The 23680-nt window shown below is 39.8% G+C and overlaps 1 protein-coding gene across 2 annotated transcripts in view; it reads right to left on the bottom strand.

Moving 5' to 3' along the window:
- Positions 1-479: 479 nt before the first annotated feature.
- SLC24A4 (solute carrier family 24 member 4) overlaps positions 480-23680 on the bottom strand; it is a 293607-nt gene continuing 270406 nt past the window's right edge. For both annotated transcript variants that reach the window (XM_043984988.1, XM_043984989.1), the window contains exons 14-17: positions 15651-15765; positions 6326-6438; positions 3220-3285; positions 480-1590 (exon numbers count right to left, since the gene is read on the bottom strand). In XM_043984988.1, the coding sequence (XP_043840923.1) occupies positions 1438-1590; positions 3220-3285; positions 6326-6438; positions 15651-15765 (447 nt within the window). In that variant the 3' untranslated portion in view covers positions 480-1437. The remainder of the gene's footprint in view (positions 1591-3219; positions 3286-6325; positions 6439-15650; positions 15766-23680) is intronic.

The following is a 23680-nucleotide window of genomic DNA, read 5'->3' as shown; positions in this document are numbered from 1 at the left end:
CTTTTTTAAGAAAGCTTGAATGGTTTATTTTAATAAATCGTTTAACTATTTCAGAGCTACATAGCAGTTTAAAAAAAAATGTTAACTATACTGTTGAATCTATTTCAAATTGATGGACCATCTCTGGCATCTCACATAAAATATACCATGAGGTTTGAGTAACTTGGGTCTTTAAATTATGGTTTTAATAGTTACCTCTACCTACACAGAGGAAAGGATCTGTGGGCCAGGACATCTCTATCCTTGTCATTGTTCACTAATCATGGCACTGATTCACATAGCGTGGAGATGTGTATCATAAATTGGTGGAGTATCTCAACAACTAAATGTTTTGACAAATGGCCTAGTTTCAATATAGAGTGTTAATAATGTAATGATAAACCCAAATTGATGTTGCAACTTGTCATATAGAAGATACAGAGTGTGTTTAAGTAAGAAACACACTTTTAAGCTATTCATGACAATTACCATTGTATTACTGAGTTAGCACCCAATTAGATTTCATTCTTTTTTTTTTTTTTTACTGTCTTCTCTATCTCTAGCTTAGATTTTTAGTGCCAGTGAAAATGTTACAGATAGACTTGCTTTCCCACAAGCATGACTTTTTTTTTTTTCATTTTCTACCATGTTCCTTTCAGGTGGCATGACATATTCAATTGGGGTTATCTGCACAGGTGTTATTTTTTAATATTTCACAGATCATGCTCCAGGTGCATCATCATAGGTGATGGCAGTCACCACTTTTTCATCTTCCACTGTGAGAATTGTGCATATTCTTCGAAGGTTTCAAGACAAGTAATGGTGTGTTCAATGTCATCGCTGAATGCTCCAACATGCTGATGATGCAGGCCTCCACAAATCAAGCCTTTCCAGGGGAAGTAAGAGTTTTCAACAGTGCATGCCATGTAATATAATTTGGCTTCCCAGTCCAGCAGTTAAATTTGAGAGCAATGTTTGTATTTTGAATGCAGCCAAGGAGAGTTCTGACTTACTAGGCTGCTTTGTTTCTGAAAGCATTAATTCGAGGCAAGGAAAGACAAAATGCTGTGTGTTGGGGAATAACAGAGGTTGGAGGAAAGGGGCACACACTAGTCTCACTCATTGTAGTGCGCACATGGAGAACCCTAACTGTCCCTCCTTGACCCTGTGGCTCAGTGCTTTGGGAGACTCCCGTTATACCTTTTCCTTCACATCAGGCCACCTTGAGAGAGAAACTCTAAAGAGGAGAGAAAGACCTCAGGGACCTTAAGTTCTTGTAACACACCAAAGGTCATCCATCATTTGCTCCTCCTTCCAGCAAGTAAAAGAGTGGACTGCTAGCTGGTGATGGAGGAAAGACGCTCATATTTGGGGATGGAAATTCAGAGAAGTTAAAATGTCTTCTTCATAAGGTCTCCAAGACAGCTTGGTCTCCCTCCCAGGGGCAGTGGCTTTCCTTTAGTCATCTTCTTGGCACATTGGCAAGTTGACGAAAGTAAAGACGTTAAATTCTATCATTATCGAGAAGCACAAGAAAACGGCATAGAGCACCAACACGTAGATGCCGAGTTTCTTGTCAAGTCTCCATTTATTTAGATGGATACCGAGCACCTGGAAGCAAAGAAATAAGATGTCAGGCCTCTTAGGGAATCAGGAGCCATGAGCCCTTTCAAATGAAAATATCAACTAAAAGGGAAAATGTACAAGGACCACAAGGACTCAGTAACCATGTTCTGATGGTGAATGTAGGAAGGGTGGGTGACCGGCATATTTTCTTGAACAAACCAAACTACTGGATAATTTAGAAGAGTAGTTTAAAATGTACCAATAACCTTCAGATATCCAAATCCAACAGTCCCTTTTCAGTCCTTGGCCTTCCTGACCTCTGCAGCTTTTGACCCCATGGCCTAATCTTTTCTTTTTTCTTTTTCTTTTTTTTTGGGGGGTGGGGTGGGGTGTGAGGCAATTGGGACCAAGTGACTTGCCCAGAGTCACACAGCTAGTAAGTGTAAGTGTTTGAGTCCAGATTTGAACTCAGGTCTTCCTGAATTCAGGGCTGGTGCTTTATCCACTGCGCCATCTAGCTGCCCCCCTCTCCAATCTTTTTACATTGCATACCACACCATGGGCTCTGCTATCCAGTAACACTGGTTTCCTTGCTGTTGCTCACACAAGATGCTTTGCCTCCTGACTTGAGGCCTTTTCATCAGCTGTCCCTTTTGCCTAGAATGCTCCTCCTCCCCTCACACCTCATTCCTGGCTCCTGGCTTCCCTCGAGTTCCAGTTAAAATCTCACCTTCTATGGGAAGCTGTTCCTAATTCCCCTTAATTCCAATTTTTCCTGATTATATCTTGTTTGTACATAGCTGTTTGCAAGTTGTCTCCAGTGATTAGACTGTGAGCTTCTTGACAGCAAGAACTGTCTTTTACCTTTCTCTGTATCCTCAGCACTTAGCTAGTATCTACTATGTAGTCAGCACTTAAATACAACTAACACCTTTGCTTCTTTTCTTTGAGTATTGAATTCCTTTTGTTGTTCACATGTGTCTGATTCTTTGTGACCCCATATAGGGTTTTCATGGCAAAGATACTGGAGTAAGTTTGCCATTTCCTTCTCCAGCTCATTTTACAGATGAGAAAACTGAGGCAAACAGGGTTAAATTACTTGCCCAGGGTCACACAGTAGTAAGTCTCAGGTAGGATTTGAACTCAGGTCTTCCTGACTTCAGGTCCAGGGCTCTATCCACTGTGCCATTTAGCTGTCCTTCAATGACAGGGTGCTTTTTATGATAAATTTCTTTGAACCCGAGTTCAAAGAACTCAGTAGCCTCAGACATTTAATATCTGTCTGACCCCAGGCAATTCACTAAACCCTGTTTGCCTCAGTTTCTTCATCTGTCAGATGAGCTGGAGAAGGAGACGGCAAACCACTCTAGTATCTTTGCCAAGAAAACCCCAATTTGAGGTCATTGGATGTGACTGAAACAAATGAATAACAACAAGATACCATTAAAATCGAATGTTTTGTTAAAAAAAAAAAAAGTTAGCTTTACCCTCATTACCATGACAGATTACTGGGAATTGGTGGGAAGATGATCAATGGCTCACCATTACTGTGGCAGCATACAAATAAAAATATTCATCTGAGACCAGAAATGAAGATAAGGGCACATAAAAATCTTTTAAGTTTCTAAAAACTTACAGTAAAAACAAACAAAGAAAACAAAAACAAAAACTTACAGTAAGAGCAACAGATCCGAGTAATAGAACAACTGAATAGACTAGCCCCTTGCTGTTTATCTTTACCTAGAAAAACAAAAGGAAAAAACATCTTTGAGCTTGACCAGTCAGTACTACAGAAGAAAACAGAACCAAACATTGCACCCAAATCATCCTATAACCTAAACATTTTAGATCTTACACAATCTGAGGATTTTCAAGCTGGAAAGGAGCTCTTTAGGAGTTTCCTTGTCCAGCCCTGTGAGGCCCAGAGAAAGGAAATGATGTCCAGGATCTGAACCCTGACCCTCTCCAAATCCAATACTCTTTCCACTGTACAGTACTGTCTCCTTTGTTCACTCACCGATTTTTACAGCTGGAAAGACCCATAGACATCATTTAGTTCCTCTTCCTCATTTTATAGGTGAGGAAATTGACATAAAGAAGGTAACTGCCTTGTCCACCATTCATCCAGAATAGTGACATACATTTTATTACTTTTCAATGGCAGTACTATCCCTTTAAAAACAACAACAACAACAACAACAAAAACCCCAACAAACACAATTAGTTGTAATAGAAACAGGGAAGTTTTAAATTCTGTTCTGTTTAACAACATATATTCAGCTATAAAGGTCACTAGTCAGAATGATTTGGACTAGATAAAAAGGAATTTGCTTAGGCATTATAATTCTGACTGAATCTATCAAACTGCCCATTCTCATCCATTGCTTTTATCTCTTGGGTGTTTCTCTGTCTCTAAAATGGGGAGATTAATATCTGTCCTTGCTGCCTAGACAGGCTATAAGTAATGATAGATGGGAAAGTAATTCTAAATTCCCTGAGAGCATGGACAGGAACATATTTTATCTTTGTATCTCTCCCTGACCTTGAAAGGTCCTCATGTATAGGAAATGCTTAATAAATAGTTAAATCATTTCACCTCTCTAAAGGTCAGTTCTCTTATCTGTAAAATGGGGATACTGATACTTGCATTACCTACTTTGCAGGGTATTTTTTTTTTTTTTTGCGGGGCAATAAGGGTTAAGTGACTTGCCCAGGGTCACACAGCTAGTGTTAAGTGTCTGAGGTCAGATTTGAACTCAGGTCCTCCTGAATCCAGGGCTAGTGCTTTATCTACTGTGTTGTTTAGCTGCCCCCGCAGGGTTATTTTGAGGAAAGGAATTTGTAAAACTGAAATTGTTGTGAAGTTGCAGTGGGACGCCAAGAAACCTAAAGATCTTGACCCCCAAGGAATCCTTAAAACTCTCCCAAGGGAAAAGCACCTCAGGAGTAAGGTATGGCTGCTGAGCATGACCCTGGTATGCTAATAAGCAATATCAAGGTCTGCAAGATGATATGCAGGATATGAATGGATGCTGCATATCCTACTGATACCCCATTATTTACAGATCCCCTCACAGTTATCTTGCCCTTCCCTCTCCTTTCTTTGTTCTATAAAGATACAAAAGACCAGGTCACCATGGTGATCTGTTCCCAGCCATTATTCCTCTCTCTTAATAAATCTCTTTTTATTTTACAAGATTCGTGATGAGCCTCCAATTCTTTGGGTGAGCTAGCCCCCCCCCCCATCCAGGTCACAAATCTCCCCAACAAAATCACTAAAATTTGAGTTATTATTATTATGATGATGAATGTTTGTTGTATTGAATTGGCGCTCTTTGGAATTTGTTGTTAAATTGTTTCAGTCGTTTCTGACTCTTTGTGACTTCATTTAGTGTTTTCTTGGCAAAGATACTGGAGTGGTTTGCCATTTCCTTCTTCAGCTCATTTTACAGGTGAGGAACTGAGGCAAACATGGTTAAATGACTTTGGGGGGAGGGGTGCGTCACATAGCTAGTAAGTGTCAGAGGTCAGACACTCAGGAAGATCCAGCTCAGCACTCCATTCATTGTGCCATCTAGCTGCCTTTGGAATACATTACATTGAATTGTCAGCTTCTCGAGGTCAGGTTCTATCTTTTGCTTCTTTTTGTGTCTGGAGTCCTTAGCACAGTGCCTGACCCAGTAGGTATGTAATAAATGTTGCTTGCTTGCTTGATTAATGAAGTTCTGTCTTATGGACTTTGATTAGTGATGTCTCTGAACAGCCATTGGCTAGAAGTAGGAACAAGAGGGTGGGTGAGGGAGAAAGAGAGTGTAGGGGAAGAGCAGAGTGCCAGGAGATGGGGATGGGGGGGTGTCTTTTCACAAATCATGTTGTGGTGGGATTTCTCCAAGCTTCATCTACTGAACTTACATCTTGCCTAAAGTGTCCACACTTCAGAGGGACACCTAACCAGTCAATCTGGTGGAGAGGAGGGGGAAAGAAGACCCAGAGGTCACAAAAGTTCTTATATTGGCTTGAGGAAGCTATGTCACCAGTTTCAGGGGAACTACACTACTAATGGTAACTATCATTTGTATAGTACAGTGCTTGGCATATGGTAAACACTTAATAAATGCTTTTTTATCCATCCATTTATCCACCTACCCACCCACCCATCCATCCATCCATCCATCCATCCATCCATCCATCCATCCATCCATCCATCCATCCATCCATCCATCCATCCATCTAATGCTTTTTTTTGGTTTGTTTTGTTTTGGTGAGGCAATTGGGGTTAAGTGACTTGCTCAGGGTCACACAGCCAGTAAGTGTTAAGTGTCTGAGGCCGGATTTGAACTCAGGTCCTCCTGACTCCAGGGCCGGTGCTCTATCCACTGTGCCGCCAACTGCCCCCATATAATGCTTTAAGATTACAAGGCACTTTCTTCATAAACATTCTGTCAGGTAGATAACGTGGACATTCTTAGAAACTATTTATAGATGAGAAAACTGAGTCTCAGAGAGGCTAATTGAAATGTTTTATAGGTCATACAGCTACTAAGTGTCAGAGCTGGGATTCAATCCCAAGGCCCCTGACCTCAAATTCTATGCTTTTTTCGTGACATTATGCTATTGTAAAAAGAAATGTCAGAATTAGGGGCAGGTATGTGGTATGTGGGAAGAGGGAGGGGGTGTTTTCTTCATACCCAAGAGAGAACTGACCTGTCATTTCTTATTTTTAGTTGGTTTTATATTGCAAAGAAACAATTTGTTTAAAAGGTAAGAAAAGTATACATACAGTTGATCCATAATTAATGACCATGGTTTGTAGTCCCCATGGTATTCCCAGTCCTACAAGGATGTCGAATACATTGCTCCCTATGGTATTAGATACTGCCATATCTCCAAGGCCTAGGAAAAAAAATCCCCAGATTTCATTAATCAAAACACAGCTTTAATGAATCTTGTGATCTGAATAGTATAGGTATTTCCTTCACTGGTATAGCTCTTAACCCTTCTTGTTCCTTTCTATCCCAAGCAATTTTTGGCCATGTCCTTCAATAATTATCTAATCAAAGCAAGGAAGTCTTCCTTTCTTTTTTATTTTATTTTATTTTTATTTTAGTGAGGCAATTGGGGTTAAGTGACTTGCCCAGGGTCACACAGCTAGTAAGTGTTAAGTGTCTGAGGCCGGATTTGAACTCGGGTACTCCTGACTCCAGGGCCAATGCTCTATTCACTGCGCCATCTAGCTGCCCCTTCCTTTCTTTTTGTTAAAAGAGAAAATGAAAAAAAAATAGCAAATAAACTTTAATATCTATATTTAACAGGTTCACTTACCCAAATGCTCACTATTCTTGCTGGGTAAACAAATTTACTATTTCTTTTCAGACTAACTTAAGGCCCCACCTCCTCCATGAATCCATCCTTAACTACTCAGGCCCAAAATGATGTTTCTCATCACTTTCATCTGGGGTTTACAATCAAACATTTGATCTCAAGCTAGTTTATCTATTACTAGTTTTTCTCCTGGGAGTAAGCATCCTTTCCCCAATCAAATAATAGATACCTTGAAGGCAGGGAATTGTGTCTTTTACATCTTTGTAAAAGATATTGTATGCTAAGCATACAATAGATAGCTAAATATCAGGGAACTTTGAGGCATGGCATCAAATTTAAATTCTTAACCTTGGGTTGGGTGGTATATTTCTTTCTTTCCTTTTTTTTTAAATAAAAGTATTTTATTATTTTCCAGTTACATGTAAGGATAGTTTTCAACATTTGTTTTCATAAGTTTTTAGTTCCAAATTTTTCTCCTACCCTCCCTTCCCTCCCTCCTCCCCAAGACAGAAAGCAATCTGATATTGGTTATATATGTACAATCACACTAAACATATTTCTGCATTAGTCATATTGTGAAAGAAGAATCAGAGCACCAGGGAAAAACCTCAAAAAAGAAGGAAGAAAAAAATAGCCCAAAAGTAGAAACAGTATGGTTCAATCTGCATTCATAATCCACAGTTCTTTTTTTCTGGATATTGAGAACATTTTCTATCATGAGTTCTTTGAAATCGTTTTGGATCATTGCACTGCTGAGAGGAGCCAAGTCTATCATAGTTGATCATCACACAATGTTGCTGTTATTGCATACAATGTTCTCCCGGTTCTGCTCCTCAGTCAGCATCAGTTCATGTAAGTCCTTCCAGGTTTCTCTGAAATCCTCCTGCTCATTGTTTCTTACAGAACAATAGTATTCCATTACATTCATATACCACAACTTGTTTAGCCATTCCTCAATTGATGGGCATTTCCTCAATTTCCAATTCTTTGCCACCACAAAGAGATTTGCTTAAATATTTTTGTACATGTGGGTCCTTTTCCCTCTTCTATAATCTCTTTGGGATACACACCTAGCAGTGGTACCACTGGGTCAAAAGGTATGAATAGTCCCATAGCCCTTTGGGCATAGTTCCAAATTGCTCTCCAGAATGGTTTGATCACTTCACAGCTCCACCAACAATGCATTAGTGTTCCAATTTTTCCACAGCTTCTCCAACATTTATTATTTTCCTTTTTTGTCATATTAGTTAATCTGATACGTGTGAGGTAGTACCTCAGAGTTGTTTTAATTTGCATTTCTCTAATCAATAGTGATTTAGAGCATTTTTTTGTATGGCAATAGATAGCTTTGATTTCTTCATTTGAAAACTGCCTATTCATATCCTTTGTGGATGGTCTATTTCTTTTCTTTTTCTTTTTTTTGGGTGGTCTATTTCTTAACTGGTAACTTGTAACCTTTCGATTTGCATAACATTTCAGTGTCACTAAAAATGTTGGTAACCACAATAGTGCTTTGGTGTCAGAGGAGGGTCATTTTTATTTTAAAAAAATTTTTAAAAATTTTTTTGGAAGGTCATTATTACTAAGATTTCAGGATGGTCCAAAGCCAATATTGGGCCCTTTTGCACACTTATATTTCACGTAGACTGGTCCTCCTTAACTGGAATACTGACTACCACTTGTCCCTCAAAGCCCAGTTCATGCCCCTCCTTCTCTGTGAAGCTTTGTCCCACTATCCTCACGCATGACATCAATCTCTTTTCTCTCTGTTCCATTCAATCTGCCTTTGCACGCACTATCCATCATGCCTGGAAGAAACTCCATCCTCACCTTTGCCTTTTAGCATCCCTAGTTGCCTTTAAATCTTAATTCAAACACTGTCTCCTAGAGGAAATCTTTACTGATTTGATCATGTCAACGCTTCCCCTCCCTCCCCCGCCCCATTCAATAAATTGTAGTGGCTTCCTAGTGTTTCCAGGAGCAAATAAAAAATAATGTTTGACAGTTAAAGCCCTTTGTAACCTAGCCTTCTCCAACTTTTCCATTCTTACAATTTACTTTTTTTTTTTTTTTTGGTGAGGCAATTGGGGTTAAGTGATTTGCCCAAAGTCACACAGCTAGTAAGTGTCAAGTGTCTGAGGCCAGATTTGAACTCAGGTCCTCCTGACTCCAGGGCCGTTGCTTTATCCACTTCGCCACCTAGCTGCCCCCATTCTTACAATTTACTACCCAACAGCTACTCTTCCATCCAGTGACACTAGCCTCCTGAAGTTCCATGGACAATAGACTTGATCTTTTGGCTCCCAAAATTCTCTTTGGCTGTCCCCCATGACTGAAACATTCCTTCCTCCACTTTGATTACTGCTCTCCCTGGCTTCCTTTAAGTCCCAACTAAAATCCCACCTTCTACAGAAAGCCTTCTCTAAACTTTCTTAATTCCAGTGCTTTCAGTCTTTTAATTATTTCCTAATTATCCTGTACATAGCTTGCTTTGTATAGATGTTTGCGTGTTGTCTCCATTAGATTATAAGCTTGAGGTAGGGGCTGTCTCTTGCCTCTTTTTGTATCTCCAGAACTTAGTATAGTGTTTGGCATATAGCAGATACTTAATGAATTGATTGATTCTCCTCAGCTGTTAATGCCACCCTTTCACAATTACTCTATATGCTTTTGTCTATAACTTCTGTGTGTTTATGTAATCTCCCATCATAGAAAGTAATTTCCTTGAAGACAGGGACAGTTTCATTTTGATCTTTGTACACCATTACCTAGCATGGTGCTTGGCACAAACACCCAATAAATATTATTAATGGATTTCAGCTCATGGTAATTAGAAATTATCTAGTTCAATTGCATTATTTTATTGAGGTGCAAACTAAGGTCCAAAGAGGCCTGATCTGCCTTAGTTCACACAGTTAATGTCAGGCTGGGACTAGTACTTGGGTTTCCTGACTCTGTTTTTATTATATGACTGGTAATCTCACTCTAATTTTTTTTTTTTTTTTTGCGGGGCAATGAGGATTAAGTGACTTGCTCAGGGTCACACAGCTAATAAGTGTCAAGTGTCTGAGGCTGGATCTGAACTTAGGTTCTCCTGAATTCAGGGCAGGTGCTTTATACACTGTGTCGCCTAGCTGCCCCTTCTAAAGTAATTTCTAAGTAAAGCATCCTATATATGTATCAAGTAAGGTAACCACTTGGAAGTACAATGCTCAAGTTCAATTCTTGTATGGTTATGAGGAGGAAATCAGTCATATTACATATCCAATCCTTAAAAACGGCCAATAAAAGGAGAAAACAGCTATAAAGACAATTTTAATCCACCATAAACCTGCAGAACTTGTTCAGTGCAGATGGAAAGACTCTTGTGGATTCAGAATCAAATCTGGTCCCTGTGGGTCTTTGAGTCTGGCCACCATTCAAGCCAAAATTTTGAGGATTTTTGGACACTTTTGATGCAAATAAAGTTCGCTTCAAGTATTTAATGTGTTTTGAATTTGAAGGGTCCTTGGGTGTCAATTAGTTCACCTCACTACCCCAACCCTCATCATTTTACAGAGAAGGAAAATGAGAGGAATTATTTTCCTATTGTATCAATAACCAATTATTAAATTGGGATCCAGGCTTTCCTCCTTTATTTCCTCATTTAAGGCCCAGCCCCTGTAAAAAGTCCCTGAAAGACATGACTGATTGATGAGATTGTGTTGGCTCTCAAGGAATACACCCTTTGATCTTGAACAACTAGGAGACCTAACTTCCGTTTAGAATGTAAACAGAATCCAGTTTGGGCTAGTTCTTACCCAGGGGAAAAGAGCCCCTCTGTCCTTGTACCCCTCCTCCACACCATGATCTTAGGGAAGATGAAATCAGCCCACTGCCTTAAAGTTGGATAATGGAAATTCTTTTAACAAAAAGGAAGCTTTCTATATTAAGATAGACAGTACTTTGAATTCTCTATAACTTTCACATACCCTGGACGGCACAAAAGGATTTTATTTTCTATGGGGAATGATTATAGGTTTCCTTCCGGGGATTTAATTCTTAAGAATGGGCTCAGTATGCAAAAGCTGTCACCTGGTGCTAAAGTTTCCATCTCTGAAGAGATGGGAGCTGAAACCCCTTGAAGCACTATTATTAAATCGCTTTTCTTCTCCTGAGTGTGAGATGTATGAATACATTTTCTCCTTTAATTTAGTTTAAACAAAGGAATGATGGAATAGCCACCCACAGGTGTCTTCTGGGTATTGAACAGAAACTCACATGCACAGCAGGTGGCTTGTCACTTAAAGGAACCAAGCCAAGCACTGTTGTCATAAGCATAGAATGCCAGAGCTGATGGGACACTAGAACATGGAGTATTTAGAACTTAAAATGGTCAACTGTTAATTCCAATGTTTTTTTTTTTTTCTCATCTTCAGAGTCCTTGACCCCTTTTGACTCTGCTGACCACCTACCTCCTTCCTTACACTTTCTTCTCTCTTGGCTCTCATGACATTGCTTTCTCCTGGTTCTCCACCTAACTGCTTAAATGATTCTTTTCCAGTCACCTTTGCTGGATCTTCATCTCCCATTCTAAAGTCCTCTTCTCTTTGTGGTTTTCTGTCATTTTCAATTGTGTCTGACTCTTTGTGACCCCATTTGGGGTCTTCTTGAAGGAGACACTGGAGTGGTTTGCCATTTTCTTTTCTTGCTCAAGACTTGCCCAGGGTCACACAGCTAGTGTCTAAGGCCACATTTGAACTCAGATCCTCTGAACTCTAGGGCCAGCACTCTATCCACTTCATCACCTAGCTGCCCAGAGTCTGGAAGACCTGAGTTAAAATCTGGCCTCAGACACTTATTAGCTGTGTGAGCCTGGGTAAGACACTTAACCCTGTTTGCCTTAATCCACTGGAGAAGGAAATGGCAAACTACTCTAATATTTTTGCCAAGAAAACTCCATGGACAATGCTGGTGTCCTATGGTCCACAGAGTCATTAAGAATTGGACATAATTGAAGACCAATAAAATCATTTCTACCTCTAAAACATCTCTGATATCCACTGTAGCACCTAGCTACCCTCTTCTCTTTACATGCCTTCTCCTGGTGAACTCACCCATTTCTCCTAGCTTAAATTGTCATCCCTATGTAGATGACTACAAATTTATATATCAAGCCCTAAATGTCTCTTCTGAGGTCTAGACCCACATCAACTGCCTCCTGAATCTTTCTTCTTGTCTTATAGGTATCTTAAATTCAACTTGTCTAAAATGGAATTATCTTTCCCCTACTAACCTGTCCGTCCAACAAATTTCCCTTTTTCCATTGAGGGTACCACTAATTTGCTGGTGACCCCAGTTCAGAACCTTGGAGAAAACTTCAACTTTTTCCTCTACCTCAATTACCACATCCAACCAATTGCCAAATCTTATTGATTTCTATCTCTGTATTTATGAGTGCTTTGTGCCTTATTATAAAGGTTAATTTTTATAAAAGTACTCTGCAATACTGAAGGATTGGTATACTCCATTCAGTAATCATGCAAAGTCTAGCATATCTTTTTTTTTTTTAATTGAGTCTATCGCCACAACATCTCTGGCATGTTCGCTTTGCTTTTCTCACATAGCCACCATCCTACTTAAATTACTCATTACTTTTCTCCTTTGGATTATCATAATAGCCTTCCAATTGCTCTTCCTGCTTACATTTCCCCTCTCCACTGCATTCTTTACATAGTTGCCAAAACAAACCTCATAAAGCACAGTGTAATGCTTCAGCCTAAAAACTTTCTGAGTGCTGGCCCTGGAGTTTAGAGGACCTGAATTCAAATGTGGCTTTAGACACTAGCTGTGTGACCCTGAGCAAGTCACTTAACCCTGTTTGCTTCAGTTCCTTCATCTATAAAATGAGCTAGAAAAGAAAATGGCAAACCACTCCAGTGTCTCCCTGACTCTAGGCCCAGCATTTTATCCACTGTACCACGTAGGTGTCTAGAAATCACATATATGAAGAATTCAGAAAAGTAAGAACTGATAGAGAATCAAGTATGTTTAGCCAGGAGAGCACTATACACAGTGTTAAAAATTAATATAAGCAAAAATATTGCTGAAAATCTGTAGAATTTTAATTATGATTAGCAATCTTGGTTCAAGAGGAGAGATGATGAGTCAAAGACATATTTTTCTTCTCTCTGAAGAGGAGTGGAGGACTTTGGGTATAAAATGAGGCATATGCTGTCAGATACAGTTTCTGGGTCAATTTATTTGCTTATTATAAGAGAAGGCTCAATTGTGATGAGAGTTACATTGGGAAGAAAGTATGGTGTTAAAATGAAAATCTTAAAATTAAAAAAAAGATAGGCTACAATTTATTATTATTATTATTTTGTGAAACTGCAGGACTCTAAATAAAAATTTAGTGTTTGAAAAAAAAAACCACGTCCTATGTTGCCTCTTGCCATTCACATAAAGGTAATTTCTGCTTTAGAATTAATTAATTAACTAGCTAGCTAACTAATTAATTAATGGCCGCTAAATGAAAACAACAAAGATCAGGTCAGGCTTTTTTTTTTTTTTTGGACACTGATGGATTATGGGACTGATTTAATCAGAGTTCACCTAGACAAAAAGAGGGTTGTTGTCAGGATCAAATATTTGTAAAGAACTTAGCACAAAGCTTGGCACATAGTAGGTGTTTAGTAAATAATTGTTTCCTTCCTTCCTCCTTTATTTCTTCCTTCCTCCTCCTCCTCCTCCTCCTCCTCCTCCTCCTCCTTCTTCTTTTTTCGGGGCAATGAGGATTAAGTGATTTGCCCAGGGTCACACAGCTAGTAAGTGTTAAGTGTCTGAGGCTGGATTTGAACTCTGGTCCCCCTGAATCCAGGGCTGGTACTTTATCCACTGTACCACCTAGCTGCCCCCCTCCCTTCTTTCCATCCTCCCTCCTTTTCTTCCTTCCTTCCTTCCTTCTCCAATAGAAAAACAGCACCACCAATAAATTGACAAGAAGCTCCAGCTTAGAGAAGGAAAGGAAAGAGGGTGGTATGGGCCTAACACTTCCCAACATTTACCTATTGGGCTCTGACTTTTCATTTTTTAACTCTATGAAGAAAGGGTGGGCACAAGCTTTCTTCCAAAGACTAGAAACACTATTTCTAGCAAGATACTAAAATTTTTTTTTTTTTTGCAGGGCAATGAGGGTTAAGTGACTTGCCCAGAGTCACACAGCTAGTAAATGTCAAGTGTCTGAGGCCAGATTTGAACTCAGGTCCTCCTGAATCCAGGGCCAGTGCTTTATCCACTGTACCACCTAGCTGCCCCAAGATACTCAATTTAACAGAACTTTATTACCCCAACACAATTTGGAGATCTATTATAGTTTAATATTACCTTGTATTTAACTGCTTTGCATATATTTGTCTTTATCCACATATTTATGCTGTATATATTTTTATGTGCACTTGTTATGTTCTCCATTAGATGTGAACTGCCTTTAACCACTACCAGGCCTCTATCCTACAGAGACCAAAGAAAGAAAAAGAACCTTTATGGACAAAAATATTCATAGCAGCCCTTTACATGGTAGATAAAAGTTGGAAACTAAGGGTGTCTTCCCATTGGGGAATATTAGGCTGAACAAATTGTGGTATATGAATGTGATGAATGGAATATTATCGTGTCATAAGAAATGACAAATGGATCATTTCAGAGGAAACTTGGAAGACCTCTATGAACTGATGTAGAGCAAAGTGAGTAGAACTGGGAGAATAGTTTATACAATGACAAAGATACAGTCGAGAAAAACAGCTTTGAGAGATAGGAGAACTCTGATTAATACAATGAGAAAATACAAGTCTAGAAGAGTAAAGATGAAACAAGCTACTCACCTCCTGCCAGAGAGGTCATGAACTTAAAGTGTACAAAGAGATATACATTTTTGGGTGTGGTCAATGTGGGAATTTGTTTTGCTGGCCTAAGCATGTTTATTGTGAAGATTTTAATTTTCATTTTGTTGTTGTTTTTTCAGTTGGAGGGGCAAGGGAAAGGACAGATTAGAAATGCATGTAAAAATAAAGGAAAAAGAAAAAAAAGTGAGCTTCTTTTGAGTAAGTATTGTATTTTCTTGTACCCTCAGAGCCTAGCACAGTATCAGGCACATAGTAGGTGCTTAGTAATGCTTTTCTGACTGATGACTGATGCATGGTTATGAGATTTTACCCATGTGCTGTATAATATAATAAATGACATTTTCAGATAATCTTGGGCCTACATATTAGTCCCATTAATGATTCTCAATTATAATTTTGGGTAATGGAAAAAAGCTACCTGTTGATGTGGATGACTTCAGAAAGCTGAAAGAAGGACCTTCTAGGATTATGGGATTCCAAACTGGAAGGGACATTAGAGATGCTGAATTTCTCCTCACCCCCATTGGATCTCCATATCAGGAAACTGAGACCCAATATGGGGGAGATGATTTATCCAAGGTCATGGGGATAGTAGTAGTCTACTGACAGAGGCAAGACTCAAGCCCAGGTCTTCTTTGTCTCAAAATCCAGGGTGACCAGTGGTGTCTCAATAACATGTAATCAGAGAATGTTAGGACCAGAGGAGCCTCAGTCAGGGATCCATCATTTGGTCCACCCCTCCTCATGATACACAAGAGAAAAACGAGGCCCAGAGAATGGAAGTGAATTGTCAAAACGACTTAAGGCTCATGTGGCAGCATGACTGGCACTAGAAACCAGGTGTCCTGACTTGCCCTTCAGGGCTCCTCCCTCCCACCCCCGAGCCACTTATGATACCTTGTCTGGCCACAATTAAGCTGGCCATGCAGTCTGGTACACTTGTTCCTGCTGCTAGAAAAGTAATGCCCATGATGACATCAGGGATCCCAAGTGTGTATCCGATAATAGTCACCTGCGGAAGAAGAACAAAACAAACTGACGCCTTTGGAAACTTTTTGTTTTGTTTTCAGTGAATAGAGAAAGAACACAACAACCTCCTTAGCCGGCTACCATCAATATCATCAGAAAAGGTGGTAGCATAGTTCTGCGGACTCTCCCCACTAATTCTCAAGTCTCTCTCCACTCTGGTCTATCTTCTATCCAGCTGCTAGATTGATTTTCCTAAAGCACAGGTGCTTCCCGATTTCCTCCAGGATCAAGTATAAAATTCTCTGTTTGCCTTGAAAACCCGCCCCCCTACTATCATTCCAGTCTTCCCACACCTACACCTCCCCACATATTCTTCGATTCAGGGACTCGTGGCCTCCTTGTTGTTGCTCACACACAGCTCGATGCTGTATCTCCTGACTCCAGGCATTTGCACTGGCTGTCCCCCCAGGCATGGAATTCTCTCTCTCTTCATTTCCATTTGACTTGCCTGGCTTCTTTCAAGTCTCAGCTAATGTACTACCTTCTGCCAGAAGTCCTTCCTGGGCCTCCTTACCCTTAGGGTTAAAAAACCCTTGGAGATTATTTCCAGGTTATTGCATATGTGACTTGTCTGTACATAGTTGTTTGCATGTTGTCTCAAATTAAGTCAATAAGCATTTATGAAGCACCTACTATGTGCCAGGCACTGAGTAAAGCACTAGGTATATGAAGACAAAAACAATCTGATTGTGTGAGCTCATTATGGGCAAGGATTGTGGTGTATTTGTCTTTCTTTGTACCCTCAGTGCTTAGTATGACTTGTGGTCAGAGCAGGAGACAGAAGCTGGAAGGCTTCCAAGGGCACTGGGTAGATCCTCTATGGAGGAATGATGGGAAGATGTGGATAAGGATTGTGAAGGCTAGAAATGCATAGAGGGGCTACCAGATGAAGCTCTGGGAGAAGGAAAGCAGCAAGGAAACAAGCATTTATTAAGTGCCTACTGTGTGCCAGGTACTTTACAAATATTCTCTCATTTGATCCTCACCAGAACCCTGGGAGGTAGGTGTTATTATTATCTCCATTTTACAGTTGAGGAAACTGAGGCAAACAGGGTTAAGTGATTTGCCCAGGGTCCCACAGCTAGTGCGTCTGGTAGGATTTGAACTCAGATCTTCTTGACTCAAGCTCTAGCACTCTGTCCACTGCACCTAGCAACTTCTCTGTGGATTACAATCTAAGTGAGTTGAGAGCTTTAAGTGACTTGCTATATGGTGCTGCCTAAACTTAACAGCTAATTGGCCATATAGCATCCTTAGGTCTCAGGTTTTTCTGTTTAATGGTACCAAAAAAACCCCACCAAACCCTAACTTTGCTTGCTTCCCAGGGTGCCTGTGAGGCTCATAGGAAATGATGAAGGTGAAAGTGCTTTGGAAATTCTTAAGTCCTATGCAAACGTATGGTACTGGGAGGTATGACTATTAATATCATTAGTGTTGCATGCAGATAGATGGATGGAATGTTGCTCAGAGGTGTGTGTCTGTGTGGGTGTAATGTGCCAAAAAGTGAGTGGGGCAAAAGTGGAGAGCTTTATGGCAACTGTACTTCTATATAAGTAGGCAGCCACCATGAATATTAAAACTCCTACTTCTTTCTCTTAGAGCAAAATCACTTACCATTACTGTTTTAAATTAGATTGTGGGGTAGATAATCCCTGGCCTTTGGGATTTCGAATGTTATTAAATATTATTGTTCAGATTTAATGAAACATTGAATGTACCTCTCTGTATAGCTAGTTATACAAACTGGTTGAACAGTCATTTATTTTTAGAGAAAATTTGAGAGAGGTGCCATTCATGATTTCATTAATTTTATTTTTCTGATCCTCACATTCAAACATTTCTATAGAAGCTTCAGCAAATGATTTTTTTCTAATGTCTTTTTGGGAGGGTGCTTGAGCAAGAGCCAATTTATGCTGAAGGAATGTAAATTGAATGAAATACTTATAGATTTTTAAATAAAAAAAGATGACTCCACTGTTGAGTTAACATAACTGCATTAATATAGGCAGTCAAAATACTTTTGACAGTGGTTTACATGATTAACCTGGCATTTTAGATGTTAACTTTTGCTCTATACGCTTTGTCCTCACCCGAATTTGGGAATCTATAGAGTTTTTCACTATCATCAGAGCAGATGAGGAAACATTCTTTGCTATGAATGTTATGCTAACCAAGAGGTGACCATAAAGTAGCTGGAATGAGAAAGGTAGGCAGGAGTAAAACAAACAAACAAAAAAAAAACCTAATCTAGCTTTTGTCCAAATGATCTCTCTTTGGATAAACCACCAACACTTACCACCAACCTTGAGATTACCAGGAATTCAAGAAGATCAGATGAAGGAGAGATAATAGGAGCCAGTTGCCAGACTTTTTTGTCTATACATGAGAAATAGCTCTGGCTTTTGAACACTGGTAAGGGAGTGGGATGGGTCGGTTAGAGGATGGGGATGTAGAGCCATTCCTGGGGTGCTGAATGGTATTCACAATCTACATGTCAAAGCTAGGTTGTGTTAATATATTATGACAGATGACAAGGAGTATCTTTCATGGCCAGTACTGGGGCAGGAGAAGTTGGGGATTTATGATTGTCATTCAGGGAATAGGGGACCATTACAAAAATCTTTGACAAAAATGGGAAGCTAGGTTGTACAATGGATAAAGGGGTGCACCTAAGGAAGACCTGAGTTTAAATCCAGTCTCAGACAGTTCCTAGATGTGTTATCCTGAGCAAGTCTACCTCAATTTCCTCTGCCTGCCTCAATTTCCTCTTCTGTAAAATAGAGCTAATAATAGCACTTACCTCACAGGGTTATACGTATAAAATAAGGTAACACATCTAAAGGACTTTGCAAACCTTAAAGCATTTATATATATATATATATATATATATATATATATATATATATATATATATATATGTTAGGTAGCTTTAGATGCTTTAACCTGTGAAAACACTAATAAATGTTTCCACCCTTCCCTGGACTGATAAGATTATAATTAAGATTGTCTAAAGTTGGACAACAGGTAGAACAGCATGGAAATGATCATCAGTGCTCTCTCTATTTTTGAATGGACAACCATGCTCAGTAGGTAACATTGTGAAGACCCAACATAAATGAAGGGAGTTTGGTACTGTAATAAAATAAACTTGCAGAAAAGTTGATTTCACACCCTGAACATGGGGTTCATGGGAAAGGTTTTGTTTTGTTTTTTTTACCTCATAGCTTTTGCTGATAAAATATGTACAGTCTATCAGAGCATATTATCTTTTTTTTATGAGATATTTTATTTTTTCTGTTACATGTAAAGATAGTTCTCAACTTTTGTTTATACATGCTTTACAATTTCAGATTTTTCTCCCTCCCCTCCCTCCCCTCCCTCCCCCCTCCCCTAGACAGCAGGTAATCTGATATAGGTTATATCTATATATCTCTATACATATACATATAGATATATATATATACACACACATATATATACACATAATAACATTAATCCTATTTCTGCATTAATCCTGTTACAAGAGAAAGAATCAGAGCAGTGATGCAAAACCTCAAAATAGAAAAAAAATACAACAGCACCCAAAACAAAAGAAATAATATGGTTCAATCAGCATCTATACTCCACAGTTCTTTCTTTCTTTTTTTTTTCTTGGATTTGGAGATCCTCTTCTATCATGAGTTCCCTGGAACTCTTCTGTACCATTGCATTGGTGAGAAGAATATAGTCCATCACAGTAGATCAACACTCAATGTTGATGATACTGTGTACAATGTTCTTCTGGTTCTGCAGAGCATATTATCTTGAAGGTCTTTTCTACATCTAAATCTTATGATCCTACAAGGTCTTTCTAAAGGATCCTTAGTCACAAAATCTAAGGGGATCTAAGTGGCTGAGCTTTTTTTGCTCTTCTATCAGGGGTAACCAATGGCCTAGATATTCTGGTGGTGTTGGGAGGGTAGTGGGCAGAGCTTGATGCACTTGATCTGGGGGCAGATATTGGGAAAGAGTGTCCAAGGTTTGAGTGTCTCAGAAGGCCCAGAGTGTGGGTGGCCTCTGCTGGAAAAATGGAAAGGCAGAGCCACTGGATATCTCTGAATTATTGATCAAAGGATATTTACCATTTCATTTGGGTTCACAAAAAAGAATCTCAGTAGAATTAAGAGCAGGAAATAATTCCTTCCTCTTCAGATCTACCTTACTCCTCTGAACTTTAATCATATACTTTTTTTTTTGGTGAGGCAATTGGGGTTAAGTGACTTGCCCAGGGTCACACAGCTAGTAAGTGTCAAATGTCTGAGGCTGGATTTGAACTCAGGTCCTCCTGACTCCAGGGCCGGTGCTCTATCCACGGCACCACCTAGCTGCCCCACCAACTATATACTTTTTTCTTTCTTTCTTTCTTTCTTTCTTTCTTTCTTTCTTTCTTTCTTTCTTTCTTTCTTTCTTTCTTTCTTTCTTTCTTTCTTTCTTTCTTTCTTTCTTTCTTTTTTTTTGAAGAGCAATGGGGGTTAAGTGAGTTGCCCAGGGTCACACAGCTAGTAAGTGTCAAGTGTCTGAGGCTGGATTTGAACTCAGGTACTCCTGAATCCAGGGCCGGTGCTTTATCCACTGCACCCCCTAGCTGCCCCAACCATATACTTTCAATGTTCTGGGTATCAGTGGTTTGTTTTTGTTTGCCTCACTAGACTATAAGCTACAAGAGGACAGGGATTCTCATTCACTTTTGCATCTCTCTTAATGCCTAGTCAAAGCTATTGTTTTTCCAGTAGCAATATATGGCTGTGAGTGTTGGACTACAAGGAAAGCTGATTGCCACTGAACTGCCATTTTCTTTTTTTTTTAAATTATTTTAAATAATAATTTTTTTTTTTGAAATTGCCATTTTCAAATTGCTGTGCTGGATAAGACTTTGGAGAGTCCCTTGGACAGCAAGGAAATCAAAACAGCCAAATACTTAAGGAAATTAATTCAGGCTTTTCACTGGAGGGTCAAATACTGAAGCTTAAATACTTTGGCCACATAATGAGAAGACAGAACTTATTGGAAAAGACTCTGATGTGAGGAAAGATTGAAGGCAAATGGAAAAGGGTACAGCAGAGGATGAGACAGATGGATGGTGTTATGGAAACAGTGAATATGAATTTGGACAGACATCAAGAGACAATGGAGGGTAGAAGGGCTTGGTGTACTATGATTTATGGGGTCATGAAGAATTGGACAAGCCTGAATGACAGAATACTACTACTACTACTACTACTACTACGTGACAACAAGATGATGCTAATGATGAAGAAACAAGATGAAAGAACAAGATGAAAAAGAAAGAGCAAGAACAAGAAGAAAGACGATGAAGAAACAAGAAATAAATAAGAACAAGAAGAAAAAGAAAGAGCAAGAAGAAAGAAGAAGAAGAAGAAGAAGAACAACAACAACAACAATAATAATGCCTAGAAAGGGAACTATGGGAGAAGCCATTTGCTAAATGTTTGTTGAATTAAATGAGTTTAGGGGCAGCTAGGTGGTGCAGTGGATAAAGCACTGGCCTTGGACTCAGGAGGACCTGAGTTCAAATCCAGCCTCAAGACACTTGACACTAGCTGTGTGACCCTGGGCAAGTCACTTAACCCTCATTGCCCCACCAAAAAAAAAAAAAAAAGAATTTAATGAGTTTAGGTTGGTTTTATTTCCTCTCATTGGGATATTGGGGCAATTCTCCTTGAGGATGTCATGAAATATGCTGTCCAGGCTCTTTTTTTGATCATGGTCCTCAGGTAGTCCAATTATTCTTAAATTGTCCCTCCTGGACCTACTTTCCAGGTCTGTTGTTTTTCTGAAGAGATATTTTACATTTTCTTCTACTTTTATATTATTTTGATTCTGCTTTACTTCCTCCTGTTGTTTCATTGAGTTGTTAGCTTCCATCTGCCCAATTTTGATTCTTTTGTTTGTTTTCAGTGGGGCAATGAGGGTTAAGTGACTTGCCCAGGGTCACAAAGCTAGTAAGTGTCAAGTGTTTGAGGCTGGATTTGAACTCAGGTCCTCCTGAATCCAGGGCCAGTGCTTTATCCACTGCGCCACCTAGCTGCCCCCAATTTTGATTCTTTTTTTTTTTTTTTTTAGTGAGGCAATTGGGGTTAAGTGACTTGCCCAGAGTCACATAGCTAGTAAGTGTTAAGTGTCTGAGGCCAGATTTGAACTCAGGTACTCCTGACTCCAGGGCCGGTGCTTTATCCACTGCACCACCTAGCTGCCTCCCAATTTTGATTCTTAATGAATTATTTCCCCCACCCAGTATTTGTCCAATTGTATTTTTAAGTCATTATTTTCTTTCTTGAAGCTATTGACTTTCTCTTGTATAACTCTCATTTCTTTTCCTAATTTTCCTTCTACCTCTCTTATTTGGTTTATAAAATCCTTTTTGAGCTCTTCCAAGAGGACTTTTTGGTCTTGAGACTAATTCCTCTTCCCCTTTAAGGTTTCACATGTAGGTGTTTAGACATTGTTGTCCTCCTCTGAGTTTATGTTTTTTTTTTTTTTGGTGGGGCAATGAGGGTTAAGTGACTTGCCCAGGGTCACACAGCTAGTAAGTGTCAAGCGTCTGAGGCTGGATTTGAACTCAGGTACTCCTGACTCCAGGGCCGGTGCTCTATCCACTGCGCCACCTAGCTGCCCTGAGTTTATGTTTTGATCTGCCCTGTTGCCATAGTAATTTTCTGTAATGAGGATTCTTTTCTTTTTCTAATTCATATTTTAGCTTCTTTTGTGCCTTTTTAAATTGAATTCTGCTCCTGTGGTACAGCATTCAACATTCCAAGCTTCTTTTGCTGGGGGCCAGGGTTCCAGTCACTGCTCTGAGGCCTCAGGTACTTGCAGCTAGCTCACTGCACTGGAGTGGTCCAGCCTAGTTGGGCCTGTTGGGTAGCAGATATCCCAGCTGGCCTTCTGCATTGGGGCTGGGGGCCTCACAATTGGTCTTCTGTGCCATTAGTTTGCCAAGGGTCCTCGGCTGCTGATCTGTGCTGTGGCTAAGAGCCTTTTGCTGGATTGCCCAAATACCCTCTGCACTGAGCTGTGCTCCCTTTTTACCCAGGTGAGACAGACATTTCCTGAAGACCTTCTAGATTATCTTAAGATGGAAGATTGTTACACTCAAACTTTTTGTAGGTTTTACAACTCCAGAATCTCTTGAGAGGCTTAATTTAATGTTGTTTCTGTGGGAAATCTGAGAGCTCAGGCAGCTTCCTGGCTTCACTCCGCCATCTTGGCTCCACTTCTGGAATTCTAGTTTGTTTTATTTCTAAAACCTGAGATCACCGTCCTGAAAGCCTGAGAATTCTTGGAGGGCATGAGTGGGTGGCAAGGAAGGGTGAAGAGATAATGTGGAGACACAAGGGATTTTTGCAAGCTTGCCTTGGGTGTTGGTTGGAACAGTTCAGGCATGATGAAGGCAATGAAGGGGGGAAATCAGGGGCTCAGAAAGGGAGGCAAGAAGACAAAACCAAGCTTTCTTTCCCAATTTTGGCCCAAGTCCAGGCCAACACTGTGTGGTCAAGATGACCACTCTGGAGGCATCACTGGGCAGTGGTAATTAAGCAAAGAACATCTTGAAGATGGAAGAAACAGTGGAATCCTGATGACTTTACCAGAGCCTCTGTCCTAATATTCCCCATGTTTGATCCCTTTTCTTGAGTCCTCTGGAAACCATGCCTATTTTCTCTGATCCCTTTTATAATGGCCTTCTCCATGTCTAGATTTTCTTATTTTCTTTTGCAGGGCAATGAAGGTTAAGTGACTTGCCCAGGGTTACACAGCTAGTAAGTGTCAAGTGTCTGGGGCCAGATTTGAACTCAGGTCCTCCTGAATCCAAAGCCAGTGCTTTATCCACTGTGCCACCT

The sequence above is a fragment of the Dromiciops gliroides genome, chromosome 2, assembly GCF_019393635.1.
Source record: "Dromiciops gliroides isolate mDroGli1 chromosome 2, mDroGli1.pri, whole genome shotgun sequence".
Taxonomy (NCBI): Eukaryota; Metazoa; Chordata; class Mammalia; order Microbiotheria; family Microbiotheriidae; genus Dromiciops; species Dromiciops gliroides.
The sequence above is the reverse complement of the archived record's forward strand: the minus strand, read 5'-3'. Positions and strand labels throughout refer to the sequence as shown.